This window comes from Myotis davidii, unplaced genomic scaffold (assembly GCF_000327345.1).
Source record: "Myotis davidii unplaced genomic scaffold, ASM32734v1 scaffold840, whole genome shotgun sequence".
In the NCBI taxonomy this organism is placed as follows: Eukaryota; Metazoa; Chordata; class Mammalia; order Chiroptera; family Vespertilionidae; genus Myotis; species Myotis davidii.
In genome coordinates, this window is record NW_006291973.1 from 213,286 (window position 1) to 235,707 (window position 22,422).

Consider the following 22,422-nt stretch of genomic DNA (forward strand, 5'->3'; position numbering starts at 1 on the left):
CTATCAATTATTGATAGGGCTATATATTCATTTTACTTATTTAAACAAAACAAAACAAAAAAAGCCAGAACCCAGCTTGCTACGTTTAGGAAGAGACTCAGCTTTCTGTATGTATGGCATCTGTGTCCTAGAGAAGGCATGGTGGCCAGGAAGCAGAATTGAAGTTTCTATTTTCTGCTTTTAAACTTTATTAAAGGGCAGACATATATTTTTTCTTTTTAAAAAGCCAAGACTATTACCAATAACAAAATCCAGAAGAAAAAAGAAACTGATTCTGGGCTCAGAATGTAAAAATTCAAATAAAAACTAGTATAATTATTAAGACCAAACTGCCATACTTTTTAAACAAGTTCTACAACATGTCTGTGGACCCCTCAGTCACCGGGGATGGTAGATATCAGTTGGTTTCTTTTTTTCTGCCAGAGCAACTCTGTTGATAACTGTTTTACATAATTATTATACTAATAGAATTTTCTTAAGATTTGTTTAAAGAATGAGTTCTAAAGTTAACAGCTATAGTGTCACATTTCAAACAGAGAAAACGTAGGCTTACCTTCTGTTATGTTCTGTGGAGGTTTATAATTGAAATCCATTGAAAAATCTGGCCCCTCACAGAGACGATGACATGCTATTGGAAAAATTGGTTCTAGAAGAGCAAGGCGTGCTTCAAAGTAATCCTTTATCGTTTCTTCTGCTACTCTTGAAAGTCTAGTAATAAAGTATATAGGAAGAGTTACTATTAATGTAAAAAAGAATCATGAGCCATAAAATTATAAAACTGTTAAACCCAGATCAACCTTAAAAATAACATGCAATTCCCTCATCCCTCTACTCTGCACTGGGCACCTGACATGCCATTTGTCTTTCTGTCTGTCCTCTGCCAAGGATTCCGGTTCCATGAGGCAGTCCTTACCCCCACTGCTCTCTCCATCTCCCCAGCAGTCTGAAAAGTGCCTGGCACATAGTGTTCAATAAATATCTGTCTAATAAATGAATGATCAGTTTGGAGAATCAGAAATGAGAATTCTGTTAAAAAATAAATCCAAGAATTGGCACACACACAAGCAGTCAAATAAAATTCAGAAAACTTTTTTTCATTTAAACAGTTTTTAATGAAAAGTGGTATATAAGATTACTTTATTCCTGCATTTTCTCAATTGTTTCTTCCTTATGTTTGCCCTTTTCTTTTTTTTACTTGGTGAGATTTGGCTTTACACTCAAGGATCTTTTTGTGATATTTGTCCAGATTTAGTCTAGTGATAACCACCTTGCTGGGGTGAATGACTAAGATTTATGACTAAGATTTCTACAGATGGCAGAAACTTAAAGTATTTTGCCAATTTGCTGCCCTTTGTCATCCTTTTGGATGGGCATGAATTGAACATTGTACGTCTGCCTCAACTCTTTGAAAACAGGAGAATAAGTGGAAAAATGCATTGAAATGATTTTTATGGATTTGCTCTGGTCAGAAGTCACAAAGGAATTAAACTTCATTTCTGGATGCTGCTGCTTCAATGATGGCTGCAAAAAGGCAGAAACTATCTCACTAAGAAGGTAACCAACTCATTTGGTTTGCCAGCATCCCAGGAATCGCTCCATGTATCATGCAAACCAGGAAGGCTGGTCGACCTACTTGCAGGCTATCCATGTGAACAAACTGAGATGAGCTAGTTTCCCAGGATTCCATGTAGCCATAAATGCTGGTCAGTCACACACAAATTATTGGTTGGGCCCTGGCTGGTATTGCTCGGTGGGTAACATGTTGGCCCACACATGGAAGGGTCTTGGGTTTAATTTCTGGTCAAGGGCACTTACCTGGGTTGCAGGTTCAATCCCCGGGCCCGGTTGGGGTGCGTGTGGGAGGCAACCAGTTCATGTGTCTCTTTCACATGGATGTTTCTCTCTGTCTCTCCCCCTTCCTTCCAATCTCTCCAAAAGTCAATGGAAAAATATCCTCGCCCTAGCTGGTTTGGCTCACTGGATGGAGCGTCATAGATGCTCCTCTCTCATCGATGTTTCTAACTCTTTGTCCCTCTCCCTTCATCTCTGTAAAAAAATCAATAAAATATAAAAAAAAAATTCTCGGGTGAGGATTAACAACAAAAAAATAATGGGTTGGGTGAGGCTCTCATCAAAGGCTGTTAAAGAGGGCACACTCGCCGAAACCGGTTTGGCTCAGTGGATAGAGCGTCAGCCTGTGGACTGAAAGGTCCCGGGTTCGATTCCGGTCAAGGGCATGTACCTGGGTTGCGGGCACATCTTCAGTGGGAGATGTGCGGGAGGCAGCTGATCGATGTTTCTCTCTCATCGATGTTTCTAACTCTCTCCCTTCCTCTCTGTAAAAAATTAATAAAGTATATTAAAAAAAAAAAGAGGGCACACTCACTACGCACATATTCCTTTATTTTGACCTTTGCCACCTTTTTTGTCTCCTGTCCAAACTGACCATACTTTCTGCTTAGAATATAGATCTCCTACACCTGGAATTGGAGTTACCATCTTGTAGACATGAAGACCAAAGTCAGATTCTAACTATGGTGGATGAGAAAGAGGCTATTCCTGCCTAAACTGCCTACCTCTATACTTGGTTATATGAATAATAAACACCTTACTTGTGTTAGCTACTGTCTGTGACGTTCCTGTTATGTGTTGCCAAAATAAATGTTTTAGAATTCTTTTGAAAAAGAATGGGTAAACTGTGAAGCACCTAGACAATGGAATGATCCAGCATTAAAAAGAAATGAGCTATAAAACCAAGAAAAGACATGGAGGACATTTCAATGCATATCAGTAAGTAAAAGAAGACCATCTGAAAAGGCTACATACTATATGATTCCAACTATGTGAAATTCTGGAAAAGGCAAAAATATGATATGGAGACAAAAATATTTTCAGGGTTTAGTGGGGAGAGAGGGATGAATAAATAAGTGGAGCCCGGGGGGCAATGAAACTATTCTGTGTGATACTATGATGGTGGATATATGTCATACATTTATCAAAACCCACAGAATGTACAACACCAAGGTGAACTAACAAACATGGACGATAGGTTCATTAACTGTACCACGTTGGTAGAAGAGGTGGGGGAGGCTGTGCATGTGTGGGGGCAGGGGTTATATGGAAGATCTCTTGTACTTTCCGTTCAATGTCACAGTGAGCCTGAAAGTGCTCTAAAAATTGTGTCCATTAAAAAACAAGAATGAACTAAAATTTAAGAAAATGTGAGCCAAATTAAGAGCATAGTCAAGATTTTAAGGAGATGCTTCTAGATTAAGTCTAAAAGTTTCTAAGACCTCAATACCTGTAGAAAAGTAATTCATATGCCACTTAAATCTGTGATCTTTTTTTTTTTTTTAAAAAAAATCTGTGATCTTTTGAGAAGAGAAGCCCATTGGGACCTCTACTTGACAGTCTTTTCTGAGCAGTTACATATACAGACCATTCCAGTTTTTGTCTTTTGTGTGTGTGAAAATAATTTAGATAGAGGGCCTGCTACCAGAGGGAGATAAAATTATAGTTTAATTTAAACTAGTGTTTGATAGACGGAGGAACCTAGCAAAGCCTTTCTTTCTTAATCCTCATGAGGATATGGTTTTTTATTTTGGGGAGGAGAATGGGGGAGGGAGAGAGAAATATCAATGTGAGAGAAACATCTATTGTTTGCCTCCTTTACACACCCCAATTGGAGATCAGACTCACAACCTAGGCATATGCCCTGACTGGGAATCAAACCTGCAACCTTCTAGTGTATGGGATGAATGATTCTTTAACCAATTTAGCCACGTTGCTAGAGCTAGGCCATTCCTGTTTTGATGTGTCCAGCCCTGTAACTTAACTATGGCACAGTCACAGCGCACTTACGTGTCTAAATGATTCTTCAGCAAGTCGTACACCAACACATTGTTACACTGCTTTGCAAAATACATTGCGCTAGTTTGGTGCTTTGACAAAATATTGCAGTCAGCTCCACATTCAATTACAAGTCGTACAATATCCAAATTTCCTCTTTTACAGGCCTAAGTCCCCAAAAAAAAGGAGCAATAATTAATTAAAGTTAACTACCAGTCAGTGTTTGTCCCTTTCTTTACACATGAGACAGCCTGGGAGCTCTTTGTGAAGAGAGGGAAAGACGGTTGGAAAAAACCTGGAGTTGGGTCTCCCTGGGTATTAGAAACGTTTACATAAACAGGAGGGGTCCAGTACAGAAATCTATGCTACATTCAAAACGATACCTCTATCACAACCCAGAAGAAACACCAGGCCTTTTTAAGCTCCACTCTCCATCCATGTCCTGTTGTCTTATTAGGAAAGCCCTGGGAATCTAAAGTGCCTCTTAGCATCACAAAATCTCAGAATTTTCCTAGTATCTGCTCTGAGGAGACTAATAAGCATGGATACATGTCTGAATTTAAATCCAGAATGGCCCTGAGACACACTTTAAAGACCACTCTAGAGTATCTGTTTAGAACCCACTTGGTGATTTCTCAGTAAGATATTTGAATGCTACCTCTGCTCTAAACAGTGGACAATTTACAAACATAATGGAAAACAAATTCAAAAGTAGGGGTCCTGAACAAAATATTTCCACGAGCCACCAATGAAATGGAAACACAAACAGTGAGCCGGGTTTAAACCCTAAGTGTAAAACCCTAAGGCTGAAGCAGCAGGCAGGCCAGGCCTTTAGAATAACGAATTAGAAAGCAGATTCAGGCAGCCCACTGTGAACCTGGCTGTGGCCATGCTTGTTTACTGACTCATGAAAGAAGGCTGAAAGCAGACTGCAGACAAACGCCAATAGCTCATAAACTGTGTCTAAGGACAGGGCAGCAGCACAGCCTCCACTTGGGGAACTAAACCACTACTAGGTGTTAAAAACTGCTGTATCCTAATAGCATTTTACGCCAGAAACCCAGAACTGCCCCAGGAAAAGACTAGAACATGCAGAACTAGCCCCCATAGATGCAAATGCAAAACCACTAACCATGGAGGGGTAATACAGGAGTGCACGGGGGCAGCTTTAACAACCTTCCACTTAAAACTATCTGCAAACCACAATTCCTAATACACAATGGATGAAGTGATTAATTCAGCTTTAAAAACTAGATTATAGCCTCCACTTCACGCCTGTGGCTCTGTGCATAGCCCACTCCAGTTCCCATTTGCACAGTTCATCCCTGTTCACAGCCACAGTGAGGCCACCTGTCACAGGAACCCTAAGGCTGCCTGGGAGCCACAGGACTGAATCTTGTCTGGACTCTGATGTCATCCCTTAGCTCCATGCTTACTCCTCTCGCATTACTCATCACACTACATGTTAAGTGCTTCTCTGATGCTACTTTTCCCATTCATCTATCATGTGCAAGTCCAGAGATTATCTTGTTCCCCATCAAATCCCCAGACCCCAGCTGTCGGAGACCCCAACATACACATCTGAGGCATGGAGGGGATGAGCAATCGTGAGGCATTTACCTTCATTAAAGCGGTCTCACCACTGCTCTGCTGGACATTTACAAAAGCTCCTGCTTCCAAAAGAATAGCCACTGTAGTTAAAAAGTTCTATTAAAGAAAAGAAACAAATTTAATTCTTCAAATTCTTATATTCAAAAGTAAGATATTTTTGGATGTTTTGAAACTTTTAGCCACCAGGAAAAAGACAGTCTATCCCAAGAAGGTAGGTGAAATTTCCTGGTTCTTTACTACGCAGGGTCTTGTGAGAACCAGAGGTGCTGGGTGGGTTTAGTCCCCTGCTCAGCCACACTCTGTTTTGCCAGCAAGTTCAATCTGAGGGCTAACCACTGCTTTCTACATAAGACCCTCTGCATAGCAATCCTTTAGATCTGTGGTTCTCAACCTTCTGGCCCTTTAAATACAGTTCCTCATGTTGTGACCCAACCATAAAATTATTCTCGTTCCTACTTCATAACTGTAATGTTGCTACTGTTATGAATCGTAACGTAAATATCTGATATGCAGGATGGTCTTAGGCGACCCCTGTGAAAGGGTCATTTGACCACGAAAGGGGTCGCGACCACAGGTTGAGAACCGCTGCTTTAGATAGATAATATCTGGGAACATTTTAATTATTTTCAATTGGAAATGATTTTTCAATCAAGACCCTATTGATTGAAACTAATTTTAGTACCTTAATCGGAGGTCCTGTTGAATATAAATCCCTTCCAACTAGATAATCATTTTGAAAATTCAACTGCAAAGTATTGTTGATTTAAAAGAAAGCATCCATTCATGATAAGTCATAGAAAAACTGAAAAATAAAATTAAGTTGACTGTATGACTGTTATATTTCACTACAGAAACAGATTTTGTCTTAGTCCGGGAGCAGGAATTCCTGTAAGACTATGAAATGGCTGCACTGTGAGTGACCAACCTTTTCAGCTGCATGAATGAGTGCAGTGGTCCCATTCTTCTGTCTGCCATTCACTTTGGCTCCCTTTCTGATGAGAAGCCTCAGTAGATCATCCTGACCTCCAGCTGCAGCAAGCATCACCAGTGTCATCCCACTTGAATCCTTCATTAGTTTTGTGTAAGGAAAAAAGGCAATGTTTAATCATAAAAATTGTATAACTAAGTTCTTTTCATCTAGACTGTTTCAACGTGAAATTATTAAAGTACATTGAGTTAAGCATCTACTTAATTTTTTTCACTAAAATATCCTAATAAAAAAAAACTAATAACCTTTGGAATTTTATATATATAAATGTTACTATGGGAACCTTAATCAGAGTACACTGGATGTTCAAGGCCAATCTAAGCAAGGACATAGCAATCTTACTGTATGCACTGAACAGGTGTACCTTTCTGAGGCCCAAATATTGATGTCACTATTTGGCAAGAAGCCTCTTTGTCTAAGCTGGTATAAAGATGTATTACTAACCAGGTGGTACAAGGCTGTTTTTATGTAAAGACTGCTTTTATGTAGAGCTGGGCTGCTGTGTGTGCAATGGCTCCTATGTTTGCTTAGGTTGCTTTGTGCAGCTACTGTTTAGTAAGCTACTTTGAAGAACTGCTTTGTCTAATGGCTACTTAGCAGCAATGGCTACTTGGTCTGCAATAAAGACTCTTTCTTATACGCCTTCGACTTCTCATGTCTTCTCCGTCTAATACTCGGCGTCCATGAAGGTCCAGTTCTTGGCAGAGAAGGACCTGTGCTGCCACAGTTAGCATAGTCAAGCAGGATCAAAGAGTAAGTACTCCAACAGTTACAAAATTTTAAAACTTCGATGTATTATGTTCTAAAGGCACATCAATACTTTGCACAACTCTTGAAGCTATCTAGATGGCAAAGGTATTTATCTCAAATTTCAGGTCTAAAAGTTTCCTTGTGTTCTAGGCAAAACTCATACATTGATTATATTCATTTAGTTGGCCCAAAGATGTAAGGCTAGAAATGACCACTGGTCACCTAAGCCCAGTGTATTGAGGACACAATGAAATGAATGTTATCTGGGTTAAAAAACCATTGCTAACTGCTGGGAAGTAAGAGTTTGACTGCTCTAAGGATAAAAAAGATTCATAAGTAAGGAACAAAACTGATATGAAAAAGGTGAGTAAAACAACTGCTTTGAATAAGATAAAATTACGTAAAGTTAGTGAATAATAAAAAGGTAAGTATTAGCTAAAATTATTTCCAATTGCTAGTTAAAACAAACACCAGATGAGAAAACCAAACCATTAATTACCATCTGATACAACCAAATTCCAATAGTATGCATTAATTTGGTTATAATCTGAAAGTTTTAGAAGAATTTGCCAGTATGAGTAATCTGAGGGAACACTAATGTATGAAAAATTATTTCTAGCAATAGCACTTTCTCTAGATTTATAAAAATCTAACTTTAGAAAGTTCCCTGCATGCATCTCACAAAGACTGGGTGAGTTGGAGAGTAGGGGCCATAGTCAGGGTGGTGGGAGGAGGAGGAGGAGGCAGTGGCAGCAAATAAATGGCTCTGAAGCAGGACCAAAGTCTGAATTTCAGGAGGGTTAGTGAGTGATGTGCTTTCATAGGCCTCCCTTTTTTTTAAAAAAAATCCTCACCCAAGGATATATTTAGAGAGGGAGGGAGGAAGAAAGAGGGGTGGAGGGAGAGAGGGAGAGAATGCTCGGAGTGAGGACTGAACCCACAACCTAGATATGTGCTGTGACCAGGAATCGAACACTCCACTTTTTGGTGCAACCAACTGAACCACCCAGCCAGGGCAACAAAGCTGTTTATGAATGCTGGCGGTTCCATTCCTTTGCCACTACTCACTTTTATAATACGTTTCTGTTATATGACAAAGTGCTCTAATTCCTAATGCAAAAGGTTGAATTTAGTACCCAGAACTGAAGATACTCATCCACTTGTGGTTTTTTTTAAACTGGTGCTTAAAGAATCCAACCTTTGCAAATCATCTATATTGTTCCTTAGGCATTTTATCTTTGCTCAGATTGTTGAAAAATGGTGGCTTGTTTTGTGACTAATGCATGCATGTTTTACCTTGACAGATGCAATGCACCGTGTAGCTACAATTTTCTGGAAAAGTAAATCTTTTAGGAATTGTTATTCAAATCTTCAAAGAAAACATCTGATAAAACCCAACATGCATCCCTGATACTTAAGCAGCTTAAAAAAAAAAAAAAAAGGCAGAGTATAGGAGGTAAACCACCAACAAGACAGAAATCAAACCTGATGCCATGACCCTGAGGGAAAATCCTACTCAGACCAAAAACAGAACAGATCACTTCTATCACCACTGTTGTTCAGATATCACCAATTTCACAAAACCAAAGAAAGAAATATTGAAAATAAGGGAAACAAAATAGTTATTTTTAGCAAGTGGTCAAACTATCCAGAAACTAACTTAAGAGAATTTTCTAAAGTAGCTGGAGACACAAACACAAACAGAAATCAATACCTTTATCACAGTTAGAAAACAAAATGTAGGAGAAAAAAGATCTCATAATCATAGCAAGATAATTACAAAATTATAACATATTTAGAAATTGATCTGAAATAAATAACTATGAAGAAAAAAATTGTTTTGCCTAAGGAATTAAAATGAAGAACTGAATGTAGTTATGTTCCTAAATGGAAGACTGAAAATGTAATCATGTTAATTCTCAGCCAAATTGATCTATATATTTCATTGATTTTTTACAGAGAGGAAGGGAGAGAGATAGAGAGTTAGAAACATTGATGAGAGAGAAACATTGATCAGCTGCCTCCTGCATATCTCCTACTGGGGATGTGCCCGCAACACAGGTACATGCCCTTCACCAGTATCGAACCTGGGACCTTTCAGTCCGCAGGCCGACGCTCTATCCACTGAGCCAAACCGGTTTTGGCTATATATTTCATGCAATTTTAATCAAAATAATTTTTTGAAGTGTAACCTCAAATGATTAAACTTAAAGATCCACAACTATAAGCAAGAAAATGAAAGAAGAAAATATATAAATCTTTTCTAAGCAAGACAGGACACCCAAAAGCCATAAAGGAAAAGATCAACAGATGTAACTACCTAAAAATATAAGCCCTCTACCCTGGCCAGGTGGCTCGGTTGGACCTTCGTCCAGGACACCATAAGCTGGTGGGTTCAATTCCTGATCAGGGCACATACTCAGGATGCCAGTTCAATTCCCATTCTGTGTGCGTGCTGGAGGCAACTGACCAATGTTTCTGTCTCGAAGAAAGACATTCTCAGGTGAGAAAATAAAAATAAACAGAAACCCTCCAAGCAATAAAAGATTAAAAAAACAAAAACAAAAAACCAACAAAGCTAAAAACCAGGAAAAAAAGGGTTAATATGCTTTCATATTTAAAAACACACACAAAATATTCTCCCATTTTTTGGGGGGGGAGGCAACCAAATTTTTGGTGGCCTGGTTTCAACAAGGCTGAAAAAAAACAATTCATAAATCAGTATAAAACCCACAGCAACAATAGGAAGTCGGGCAGTTGCTGTTAATAGACAGCTCTCAATGAAACACAGTGACTTGAAACACCACCCCTAATAGCAGTAGAGGTTAAACCAGCAATGGGCAAACTACGGCCCGCGGGAATGATGTTTACTTTGAATTTATATTAGTTCACACAAACACTCCTCCATGCTTTTGTTCCTGCCCTCAGGTCCAGTTTAAGAACCCATTGTGGTCCTCGAGTCAAAAAGTTTGCCCACCCCTGGGTTAAACCATTGACAAAATCAGAAGGATCACAGCTGAACCAAATGGTCACTTTAGGGGTGGGAATACAGGGACTAAAATTTTCTACATTCTGCAATTTTTGAATTTTATAAAATGAAAATGCAATACTTTTGTAGCTAAATAAAAAAGAAAACAATTATTTTAAAAGCTAATTTACATATTCCTTTCATGAGATTTTACAAAGATGTATTTACTACCTCTTGGTCCAGGTTATATTCTTCATTTGAATTAAGTGCAACCTTCACAGTAATATAATCCCCATTTTTCACAGCATCTCTCAATAAATCTAAAATGAAAGAAATGATATTAGGTTTCTGTATCTAGATTTATGAAAAGGATCCTTTAACTCCCACACTACTCACTACTTGGAATGGCATCTGTTACAGGAAAGTTCTCATCTTCCCCATCAAGATGCTTTTGAAAATCTTCTAGTTTCATCCATTCCAGCTGCAGGTCCATGCCCAGACTCAAAATTTGCTGTCTTCCATCTGGAACACAGAAGGGCTTTAAAATACTTTTTTCTGTACTGACTTAACCAAAACTTCATATACACCTTTAACATATGTCATTATGTAACTGAGTCTTCAATGAAATTTCTGATTTTCTTTGGCAAGTAAACATAAACTACCCATATTTAGAAGTTACAGTGCTTCAAAAGCTTAAAGATAAACTGGTAAACTATTATTTATAAAATAGTAAAATATGAATTGTAAGTATAAGATTAAGTAGCTCCAAGAAAGAGAGAAACTAGAGTCAGTAAGAGGAACTGCTAACATTTCTTTCTTTGGCCATTCTTCTTGTACATTGCTTTCAATGATTGGAAATGTGTAAATCAGACGTGTGTAAATAACAGTAAATGCCCTTTGATCCTTCCAGACTCGGATCACACTTTTCCTCCTGAAAGCCCTCTCTACTGAGTGTACTCCAGGCCCCACCACCACCATTAAGCAAATGCTGGTCTCAGTTGTCTGATCCCTGGACTCAGTGAGTCTTAAGCATAACTCATTTGGGAGAAATTAAAAATGACTGAAAAGCACAAATAGTTAAAGACTTTTACCTAAAACCAATTCCTCAAATGACACAGATGTTAGGCAGTTAACCTCGCCATAGAAATGGAATTTGTAAAAGCAATGCAAATACACTTCTCCCAAAGCTCTCAGCTGGAACCAGCACTGAGCATGGAGACATGACAGCACAGCCTCGAGTGACACACATAGATCTGTACTCAAGCTCCCTGTTAGCTGTGTGACTTTAAGTCACAGAACTCACTGTACCTCCCTCTCTGAATAGAAAAAGCAGCTAACACCCCATAAGGATTGTGTAATTATTTCTGTGAATTAATGCATTTAGACTATAATGACCTGTGAGGTCACTGTCGAGGAAAGCGAGCCACCTCCTCCCAAAACTGTGGGAAACCACAAACCACAGGAAGCACTGAGGAGGCCATACAAATGAGAGGCCATATAAATGGAGACAAGGCCATCTAATTTACAGGATTGTTAAGGAACAGAACACAGAGCTCCAAATCAAGATCTCTCTTCCCCATGAATCTATCTGGTTTTTAAATCTGCAAGGACCTGATTCTGAGGTGTCTGAACATGCCCAGGTAAATGCTGTTATCTCCTGCTATAGTTTTATACAGCGGCCTCAACAGAACATGGGGCGATTACTGCCGATGCCCGATACATGGTCTAGTTGGGCAACCTGTCCAGTGGGGTTACCGCTGTTATTCAACCCAACACAACACTGTCTGTATGGAAACAAAGAGGGCCTGCAGCAGCCAGTGGGCTTGGCTGATGATCAATCAGTCAAGAGCCCTGGCCATTAATACTTTGCACTAATAGGTAGGCTATTCTAAAGGGGTTGACCCTACGGCTCAGACAGTGTGAAGCCACAGGTGGATGATCAGAGTGAGCTTTTGTGGGGTCAGGACATGTGGAAAGACATTTGAGTCCACCTGCAAGAGCCTAAGGCTCCTCACTTTTCCACATCCCAACACATGACGCACTAACACCCGCGGGCAATCAGGAATGTGAGGCCCCAACAGCTGACCCTTCAGTGGATGCAGCAGATAGGTACACAGGAGCGGCCACCACAGCGCCTGGGTCGGATGGGAGTATCGCTCCAGAAATAGTGACTTGTTAATGCAGTGACAGTATTAAACAATTCATAGGGCAACTGCCACAGGAGTTGGGGGGCACACATTCATTGTATCAGCCCCTCCCTCCAAGTGGGGCAAACCAAAGCTATTCCCTGTTGCTATGCAAACCAGGCTGCCACTCCTAGAGGATTAGAGAAGTTGAGAAGACAGTGATGGGGTCACGTTTTAGAGATCACAATGTGCTAGACTGGGCAAAAGAACATGACACTGACTGGAGGTCCATCTCCCTTATGACCTGCAGGCAATAGGGCTGGTAGAAAGGAATGAGTAGTAAAGCCACAGATTACGTTACTACCAGGTAAACCGCCTTACCAAGGTGGGCTAAAGTACTATCCCAGGCTTTCATACAGTTGAATGATCAGCCAGTAGGGCCCATTGTCCATATGACAGACTAGGGACCCCTGTTGAGGTACCTAATGCCATAAAGCAGGGGTAGGGAACGCCTGCCGGGCCCCGGCCCACAAAATCTGGCCCTGCCAAGGCATTAGGGGTGAGTTAATTAAATGTTTAACCAAATACAGCAGGCTAATTTTTCTAAGTTAAAAATTTTGTATGGCTGGCAAATGATGTTATAAATATCCCAATAGCCCTTGACAGAAAAAAGGTTCCCCACTCATGCCATAAAGGAACGTAAGTCACAAGAGACAGTCATGGCCCTGACTCGAATTGTGGACCAAAGTGCTGTGCTGCTAAGAACATGAAGCCCCCCTCACACCTAGAAGAGGCATCCATCATCTATAGGAATTTGCAATGAGGTGTCCCACTGGGATGAGGGTGACTTGGCATCCCAGGTGAGGGGAACTACACTTGGGACCCTGCTGTCCTGTCAGATGACCCGTGGAAAAGCACCTGGAAAGAAACATGCACCACACAGAGGAGAAGAGCTGGGGGTCCCGGTCTGGCATGTTCTACTCCCAGCAGTCCATCTCCTCACCCAGTGTGCTCCAGCTGACATGGATGGTATACATGTCCTGGTCAAGTTCCTAAAGTTGCCAACCCCCCTCTCCTCAAGGACAGATTTGGTTTACCATGGATGCCATCATTCGGCCACCATCTCTGTTCCCTCCACTGCCCTGGATGATGTTATGACACACAAGAAAGCCCCTACACTAAGCTCACCCAAGCCTTGAATGTTAGCCAACAAAGCCCATCTTTATTGAATACTGAAAAGTCCCTGAGAGAGAGCTGTCCTCTGAAGCAGGATGGCTTGGAAACTACTACTGTCTCACAAGGAGGCAGACCTGTGCCACTGTCCAAACACAATGTGTTCACACCATTAGTCTGCTAATGTATCACATTGAGGACACAAGTGAATGCACTGAGTGATCTGACCCCTAGCCTAGCAGACTTAATAAATCAATGGTTCTGATCTTGGGGCTTAAAGGAAAAATTATTACTTGCTTTGGAAATCATTGTCTTAACCTGTTATTGCTTGCATACGCCTGTACTGTGGCTGTCTCCAATGCAACCAGAGAGAGGCCAAATGAGCCACTTCCGTGCTGTGAAAACCCATGCTGACCCCTCAAGGGCACATTGTGGAAGTGGAGGCATGTGACATTGTAAGAGCCAGTCACAAGGGGTGGAGTGTTGGAAGAGGTCATTCAAAGGACATGACCATTGATTGAACATCATAGGCAACTGGAGGTTCCCTCAATCCTCCAATACCTAGAATGTATGTCCTCACCGCCATTCTCCCACAGTGGGAGTCACTTCAGGGATGCAGCCTTGATAGCAGAAGGTATTGTGAGACCACCTGGACTGAACACATGACTGAACATCATTTAGGCCTCTCTATAAACTTTAAGACTTGGCAGGCAGTTTGGAGATCTACTTGCCTCACAGTCTCCCAAGATGAGCCTCGTATGTAAGTTCCCTTGCTTATTCTACTTGCCGACTACCAATTTGGGGTGGCTGCCTTCCAGTTTCTCCCTGCCCTCTGTGTAAAGGGTGGTCAGATGTCATCTGGGGATGCCCAAGGGTACAAACCAACATCTACTGTGTGTGTTCACTGCCTGGTATCCTAAATAGCAGAGCTGCTATTTGGCATCTGGCCTCGGGGCAAGCCATTTCCTCCTCTCCCTTGTCTATATATAGGTCCTAGCAATTGTCCCAATTTCCTATAAGCTAATGCATCTAAAAGCATGATTTACCTGATACCTAGGGCCTAATTGTTTTGTAGTAACAAGGCAACCCAGACTATCCACTCTGCCATATATTCTGTAACATTAATTCTTTTCAACTGTTTCAAGATTCAAATGATAGTTTTATCAGATTTATTCTGTCCTAGTTATAAGTACATATATATTGCACTCTTTCTGTTACCCTCACAGCCATGTGCCCAATATTCCACACATTGACCTCCCACTTCAGCCAATCCCAACATCATCAGGAGAGCATTTACAAACATGCCATTTAGGAAGTGTCATTTGCTGCAAAGTTAAAAGGACAGAATATAAGTAAGTCTGCATTTGATAATTTTCTGAAAGAAATCTATTAGGTATACAATCAAGCTACTTGGCAAGAGTGATAAAGGCAGAATACCTGAAATTTGTACAATTTCAAAATGTGCTGGTCACATCATAGGGACTTATAAAATATTTGTGTGGTCAATTTAAAAACCACAGAATGGCCTCAGTTTTCAATATAAAAAGCTGTTTATTCAGGAAATTGAATCAAAATCATCTATGCCTTTATTTTCTGATCTTGAGTTACAATGGGAAAAAATGAGGTGAGTGAAATCATACAGCCCTGAGAAAATATGCAAACTGAATGCAAACACTCACCAGAATTTTCGTCGGCTGGGCACATACCATCTAGAACATCCTGATCACCTTCTGCAGCTATACATGCCCATGTGTCAGTCTCATCTCTTGTGTTTCTCCTTTCTTTAAGTACCTGATTGTTTTCCTTGGTTTTATGATCTTCTGCAAAATTACAATCCAGTGGTGTTTCTTCTCTTTTCTGATTATTCTCAGGAAAATCATTTTTTCCTTCTGGAGTTAATTTAAATAAATCAAATGCATTTCTGATTTCCTTAAATGCTAGTGAAAAAAATAAAAATGGTGATGAATAGGAATCACAATTTCTGTTGTAATCAAAAGAAAATCTGGGTTTGTGTTAAAGAAACAGGTATTTCCTTAATTTTTACTAATATCTACCTTGGTTCTAAAGCATCACTAGGTTTGTACTATCAAACCCATGAAGCTGTTTCAATTGGTCTTTCTATTGGCTGCTCAATGCTTAGAAAGGGTTTACATAGAAAGTGAATGGCTGTTTTCCACTGTTATGAACCATTCCCAGTTTTGACAAGACAGTCAGCCTCAAAATAACCCCAGTCATACCACCAACTGTCCTGCTTAGACATCTGCCTACAACTGTAACCTGAAGCTAACATTGTACACAATGATTTCTGGGGTGAGCGGGGAAATGGGAGGGTACCATGCCAGCACACTGACTGTGCATCTGGTAGAAATTAGTGGATGCATGTGAAACTCCACACAACTTTTTTAAAAAAATATATTTTTATTAATTCCAGAGAGGAAGGGAGAGGGAGAGACAGAAATATCAATGATGAGAGTCATTGATCGGCTGCCTCCTGCATGCCCCACACTGGGGATCGAGCCTGCAACCTGGGCATGTGCCTCGACTAGGAATCGAACCCTGACCTCCTGGATCATAGGTCAACGCTCAACCATTGAGCCACACCAGCTGGTTCCACTTTTAACTAAAAATAAAAGTGAAAAGAAGATTGGCAAAGCACTAAATCTGACATAATAACCAGAAAAGGGGCAGATACATGGAATAGGCTGGTCCCACACCCACCTGTGGCGGTTTAAAATTGGGAGGCATGGCCAGGGGAGGTATGGCCTTGACCTAGTAACTCAGTTGGTTAGAGCATTATCCCAATACGCCAAGGATGCAGGTTTGATTCCTGGTCAGGGCACATATAAGAATCAACCAATGACTGCATAAATAAGTGGAACAATAAATCAGTGTTTCTCTCTTTCTGAAAATAAATTAATAAAATTGGGCCTTGGCCAGTGTTGCTTGATGGTTAGAGTGTCAGCCCACACATCAAAGGGTCACGGGTTTGATCCCCAGCCCTGGTCAGAACATGTGTGGGAGGCAGCCAATTTATTTGTCTCTCTCACATTGATATATGTCTCTCTCTCTCTCCCTCCTTCCCCACCCTCGTCTCTGTCTCTCTCCCTTCCACTCTAAAAATCAATGGGGGGAAAAAATCTAGGTGAGGATTAACAAAAAAATAAAAAAATAAATATAAGACAAGTCCCCATAACTTCTGGCTGGAAAAACCACCAGGGACTGTGGCTGAGGGAGATGAAGGGCTGCTAGAATCCCAGGCAATTCCTCTTAAAGGATCCATGCATGGACTTAGTCCAACTCACTCCCTTTAACCTCCAGTGATGGGGTAGCAGCTTGAAAGGAAACAGGGACTTACGAGAAGGAACTGAATTGTCTGTCATGAGGGCAAGAGCAGGGGAGGGGGCAGCTTACTGCCCAAATGAAAAGTGCAGGCAGAAGCCTTATCTGAGTCTCCATTAACCTGGCTCACACTCTTTACCACACCCAGTTTGTGGACCCACCCAAGCCATTTCCAGTGGCTTTTCCTTACAAATGGCCTCTCTTGCCTTATGCTTCGAACTTACTGAAAACCTCTCAAACATGCAGCATCTGGCCCCTGCATATCCCATACCTCTTGCTAAGTGGCCTCAGGCCCAGCACTACCAACAGCCAACCTTGGTTCACAGCTTTGCCTCTCCTGGGTACCTCCCAACATAAGTAGCAGCCATCTGCAGATCACTCTATAGCTCAATGCCAGGCGGCTGACCTTGCACTTCCTAGGAGGTTCCACAGCCAGGGAATCCAGGGGACAGCTGCAAACCATACCAGACTGCAACCCTACCAACCCCAAAAGTGATACACTCAAGGGGCAGACTCATGGACATCAAAGCCCCACTGGAGCATGTATTGCTCTGCAGCATCCACTCCTGCACAGCAGCTCCTCTGCTGTAGTTGCAGCAGGGTCTCACAGCTGATCGGCCTGGGAGTCCATCCCTCTCAGTGAGGCCAAAAGCAATCAACAATTAACTACAACAGGACAGTGCACACAGCTCAGACAGGAGCACACCTGGAGTGCCCAGCTCTAGTGACTCAGGAAGGTGCGCCATAGGGCCCTACAGGACACCTACGACAAAAGGCTATTCTACCAAGTCCAGGAGACATAGCAGCTCTAATACATAGAAACAAACATATGCAGACACGAAAAAATAAGTTCCAAATGAAAGAACAAGAGCAATCTCCAGATAAAGAACTAAATGAAATGGAAGCAAACAACCAAATACAGAGTTCAAAACAATGGAACTTAGTGAGAACTTCAACAGCATGAAAAAGGACAAAGAAACCATAATAAAGAATCAGTCAGAAATGAATAGTACATTTACTAAAATGAAAAATAATTTACAAGGAATCGACAGTAGTGTAGATGATGATGAGAATCAAAGCAGCAATTTGGAATACAAGAAAGCAAACAACAACAAAACACTCAATCAGAACAGCAAAAAGAAAAAAGAATCCAAAAATATGAAGGTAGTGTAAGGAGCTTCTGAGAAAACTTGGAAGTATGCAAACATTTGCATCATGGGAGTACCAGTAGGAAAAAAGAGAGAATAAGGAATTGAAAACCTATTTGAAAAAAGGACAGCCCTGGCTTGTGTGGCTAAGTGTTTAGAACTTCAACCTATGCACCGAAGGGTTGTGGGTTTGATTCCCAGTCAAGGGCAGGGGAATTGAGTTGCAGATTCAATCCCCAGCCCTGGTCAGGGCATGTGGAGGAGGCAACCAATTGATGTGTCTCTCTTGTATCAGTGTTTCTCTCTCTCTCTCCCTCCTTCCCTGTCTCTCTCTCTCTTGCCCCCTCCCCACTTCCCTCCCTTCCACTCTCTGAATATCCTCAGGTGAGGATTAACAACAACAACAACAAAAAGATAGAAAATATCCTAACCTGGTGAAGGAAATAGACACACAAGTTCAGGAAGTGCTGAGTCCCAAACAAGATGACCCAAGGAGGCCCAAACCAAGACACATCATCATTAAAATGTTAAAGACAAAGAAAGTGTCTTAAAAGCAGCAAGAGAAAAACTGTTGGTTATCTACAAGAGAGCTCCCATAAGACTGTCAGTTGATTTCTCAACAGAAACTTTGCAGGTCAGAAAGGAGGTTGCAAAGAATATTCAAAGTGACGAATAGCAAGGACTTACAACTAAGATTACCCAGTAAACCTACCAGTTAGAATCGAAGGACATATAAAGAGCTTTCCAGACAAGAAAAAGTTAAAGGAGTTCACCACCAAACCAGCATTACATGAAACGTTAAAGGGTTTTAAGAAGAAAAAAAAAGATTAAAAAAATGAACAATAAAATGGCAATAAATATGTACCTATCAACAGTTGAATCCAAGAAACAAAATAAGCCAAAAAGCAGAACAAAACAGACTCATAGATACAAAGAACATTTTGAAGGTTGCCAAGATGGGAGGGGGTGTTGGAGGAATGGGTGAAAAACGTGAAGGGATTAAAAGTACAAACTGGTTTTTATGAAATAGTCTTGGGGATGGAAAGTATAGCATAAGGAATATAGTCAACAGCATTCTAATAACTATGTATGGTGTCAGATGGCTATGAGATTTACTGAGATGACCACTTAGTAAGTTATATAATGTCTAATCACTGGGGTGTACACCTGAAACTAATATAATAATGTGTGTCAACTGTAACTGAAAAATAAACAAATGATTATTTTTAGTTCTGTGACATAGAAGATTAGGAGAGTGTCTCACAGTAAATTTAATTCCTTGTATAAAATATGGAAATGGTAAATGGCAGTATTAACACTCACTGTTTAATCCCTTTGGCTCTTTGCGGCCTTTTTCTTCCTTGTCCAAATCATGCCTTTTTTGATATTTTTCTTTGGATTCGTTTTTTTTGGTCTCTTTCTCCTGAAAGAGAAACATGTAAGACCCAGAAAAGGTACATAGAAGAGCTCATACCACTTGACACTGACACCTCTGTGTGCCATAGAACCTGACCCTGATGATTAAATCTTGTTCATATAAACTGCTTCCCCAAGCGAGATTATCCCTCAACAATAATTTACAAAACGTCAAATTCAAAACCTAACACCAATGTCAAGTCTATGTTGAGTTTTTTTACAATCAAAAATAAAGAAAATTAAAAAAAAAAAATGGTACCCGCCCTAACCGGTTTGGCTCAGTGGATAGAGCATCGGCCTGCAGACTCAAGGGTCCCAGGTTCGATTCCCGTCAAGGGCATGTACTTGGTTGCGGGCACATCCCCAGTGGGGAGTTTGCAGGAGGCAGCTGATCGATGTTTCTCACTATCTCCTTCCTCTCTATAAAAAATCAATAAAATATATTAAAAAAAAATGGTACCCTACAATCCTACTAACCAAACATGACTTTTTATTTCTGCACATTCTTACCTTCTGAATGTTCTAATTTTGCAGATAACTTCGTTGTTTAAAATTCATTTTAAAAATTTACATTGCACAAATATTTTTACACCAGTATGTTCATATGTATGTATGGTTTTCTTCACCATAAAATTTTGTACTTTTGATCTCATGATTAATATTTCTGTGGATATATAATAGTTCTCAAATTGATACATTTTCTTAACCATTTCCTCATAGCTAGACAGACTGGTATTAGTTTTTGTGAAAATAACACTACTATATATTTGTCTACAAAACTCTTTCTCCCTTAAAAATAATTTCCTTAAGTCTACAAAACTGGGAATAATGAATGAAAAAAAATTCACCATTTTTATAGCCCTTGATATGTGAATTACCTTCATAATGTGTAAAATAGTTTCATTTTGAAAACCCATAGGAAAATAACTTTTTAAATAAGGGGGCAAATTATTTAATATATTTTTTTTAAGAAAAGACTTTTAATTGTCAGTGTACTCAGTGCACTATTATGTGAGTAAAGAGTGGTATATTCTTAAGACAACAGGGGGGAAATATGAAGTAGGATGTAAAAAGCTATAATGCTACTAGGCACACTAAATGCCCTAACAGGAGAAAAACTGTTCCTATAGTTCAGTGATGGCGAACCTATGACACGTGTGTCAGAGGTGACATGTGAACTCATTTTTTTTGGTTGATTTTTTCTTTGTTAAATGGCATTTGAATATATAAAATAAATATCAAAAATATAAGTCTTTGTTTTATTTACTATGGTTGCAAATATCAAAAACTTTCTATATGTGACACGGCACCAGAGTTAAGTTAGGGTTTTTCAAAATGCTGACACGCCGAGCTCAAAAGGTTCGCCATCACTGTTATAGTTCCACTGTTTCATTATTAGTGAAACTTCCTGACCACTCAAAAGAGCGCTAGCTAGATGGGAATATTGCTTATCCTGTAAGATTTTAACACATAGTCCTTCAACCAAACCCTCCGGGAGTACTCACTTCTCCAGCAGAGTCAGTGGACCGGAGGCCCCTCTCTTCCCCAGCCACCCTTGAGCTCTTTAGTGTCTGGGCCAGTGAAGATGTCAGATTATCTGACTCAGTAGTACTTCTGCTTTTGTCTTGATTCCTCTGCTTTTTATGTGCATTTTTCTTCTCTAAAGAAAGGTTCTTGTTTTCTAGCTTTTTGCTCTCTTTAAGTTCCTCAGCCTTTCTGGGTTTCTTTTTGTTTCTCCTTCCTCTGACATCAGCATCTTCATCAGCACTTCCGGGGCTGTCCAGGTGTTTATCTAGAACAGCATCTTGAGCTGCATCTAGCCCTGCTTTGTCTTTTCCACTTTTAATCTTTAGTTTCTCTTCTCTGTTGTCAGACTGTAAATCTTCACTGTCCCCCTCCTGAAAGGGGAAATCATTAAGTAGATCTGATTCAGACTCCAACTGAGGTTCAACACATTTCTCTTTTCTTGTTTTTCTGTTTTCTTTGGAATCTTCTTTTATTTTAGTCTTTAAATCTCTTATTTCACCCTTTTTAACTTTCTTTAGTTCCTTAGTTTCTTTTATATCATCTTTTTTGGGCTTTTTGGATTCCTTTAATTCTTCTTTGGCTTCTGAAATTCTTTTCTTGGTCCTTAAATCAAAAAATGAAATTTCAGAGTTCTCCAAGTCTGGTTTGGATTTCTCTTTTAGTTTCCCAGTCTTTGCTTTTTTCTTCTTCAGATCATCTGGACTTTTCTCTTCTCTCTGCTTTAATTTTTTCTTTTTCTTTTTTGGAGAAGTATCTTCTTTTGTCTCACTTTGCTGATCGCTATCAGAGTTTGCCTCAAATATGTCATTATTTAAAGATAGTCTCTATAAAATAGAAAATATTTAAATACTCATTAACATAGTAATTCAAAAGTTTTTAGAAAGTAGTACTCATTATATATGGTAGAAATGTCTTTTTTCTCCCCAGCAATTTCTCGACTCCTTAAAATTATTTACCTAAACAGAAGTTGCTTAGTGTTACTTATATCTCTGATTTAGCAAATAAGACTTGGTAGTGATGATGACCCTCAATTTAAGAAAATAGATAAACACATACAGAGGAACAAAACTGTTAGCATTGCTGAAGATCTGAAACTAAAGGTCAACCCTATGAACCAAGAGTTCAAGGTTCGATTCTTGGTCAGGCACATGCCCAGGTTGCAGGCTCGATCCCCAGTGTGTGGTGTGCAGGAGGCAGCTGATCAATGATTCTCTCTCATCACTGATGTTTCTATCTCTCCCTCTCCCTTCCTCTCTGAAATCAATAAAGAAAAAATAAACAATAAAACAACTTCAAAACAAAAAAAATGTCTTATGTATGGTGATGGTACTGGTGGTGGTAGTGGTAGGAAATGGGGTTGTACATGATTTGAACCTCAAAATACTCCAAAACACCAAGTAATTTGTACAGACTTTCTTGGTTGCCGAAGAAGTATTTACCAATCCAAACAAAATTTTGTTTTATTTTTTTAAGATTTTAGGTCCCAGAATAGTCATAAACTTGCTGGTAAACTTCACTGTTGCATAT

At 40.0% G+C, this 22,422-nt stretch overlaps 2 protein-coding genes across 3 annotated transcripts in view; one reads left to right on the forward strand and one right to left on the reverse strand.

The window, feature by feature from the left end:
- PSPC1 (paraspeckle component 1) overlaps positions 1 to 2,620 on the forward strand; it is a 125,421-nt gene extending 122,801 nt beyond the window's left edge. For both annotated transcript variants that reach the window (XR_001514113.1, XR_001514112.1), the window contains one exon: positions 2,470 to 2,620. The gene's annotated coding sequence lies outside the window, so the exon portion shown is untranslated. The remainder of the gene's footprint in view (positions 1 to 2,469) is intronic.
- MPHOSPH8 (M-phase phosphoprotein 8) overlaps positions 1 to 22,422 on the reverse strand; it is a gene marked incomplete at its 5' end in the record, with an annotated part of 46,526 nt that overhangs the window by 4,216 nt on the left and 19,888 nt on the right. The window contains 9 exons of the mRNA XM_006765335.2: positions 554 to 708; positions 3,862 to 4,016; positions 5,470 to 5,556; positions 6,386 to 6,526; positions 10,398 to 10,486; positions 10,563 to 10,688; positions 15,145 to 15,402; positions 19,276 to 19,375; positions 20,874 to 21,719. Coding sequence (XP_006765398.1) covers positions 554 to 708; positions 3,862 to 4,016; positions 5,470 to 5,556; positions 6,386 to 6,526; positions 10,398 to 10,486; positions 10,563 to 10,688; positions 15,145 to 15,402; positions 19,276 to 19,375; positions 20,874 to 21,719 — 1,957 coding nt within the window. The remainder of the gene's footprint in view (positions 1 to 553; positions 709 to 3,861; positions 4,017 to 5,469; positions 5,557 to 6,385; positions 6,527 to 10,397; positions 10,487 to 10,562; positions 10,689 to 15,144; positions 15,403 to 19,275; positions 19,376 to 20,873; positions 21,720 to 22,422) is intronic.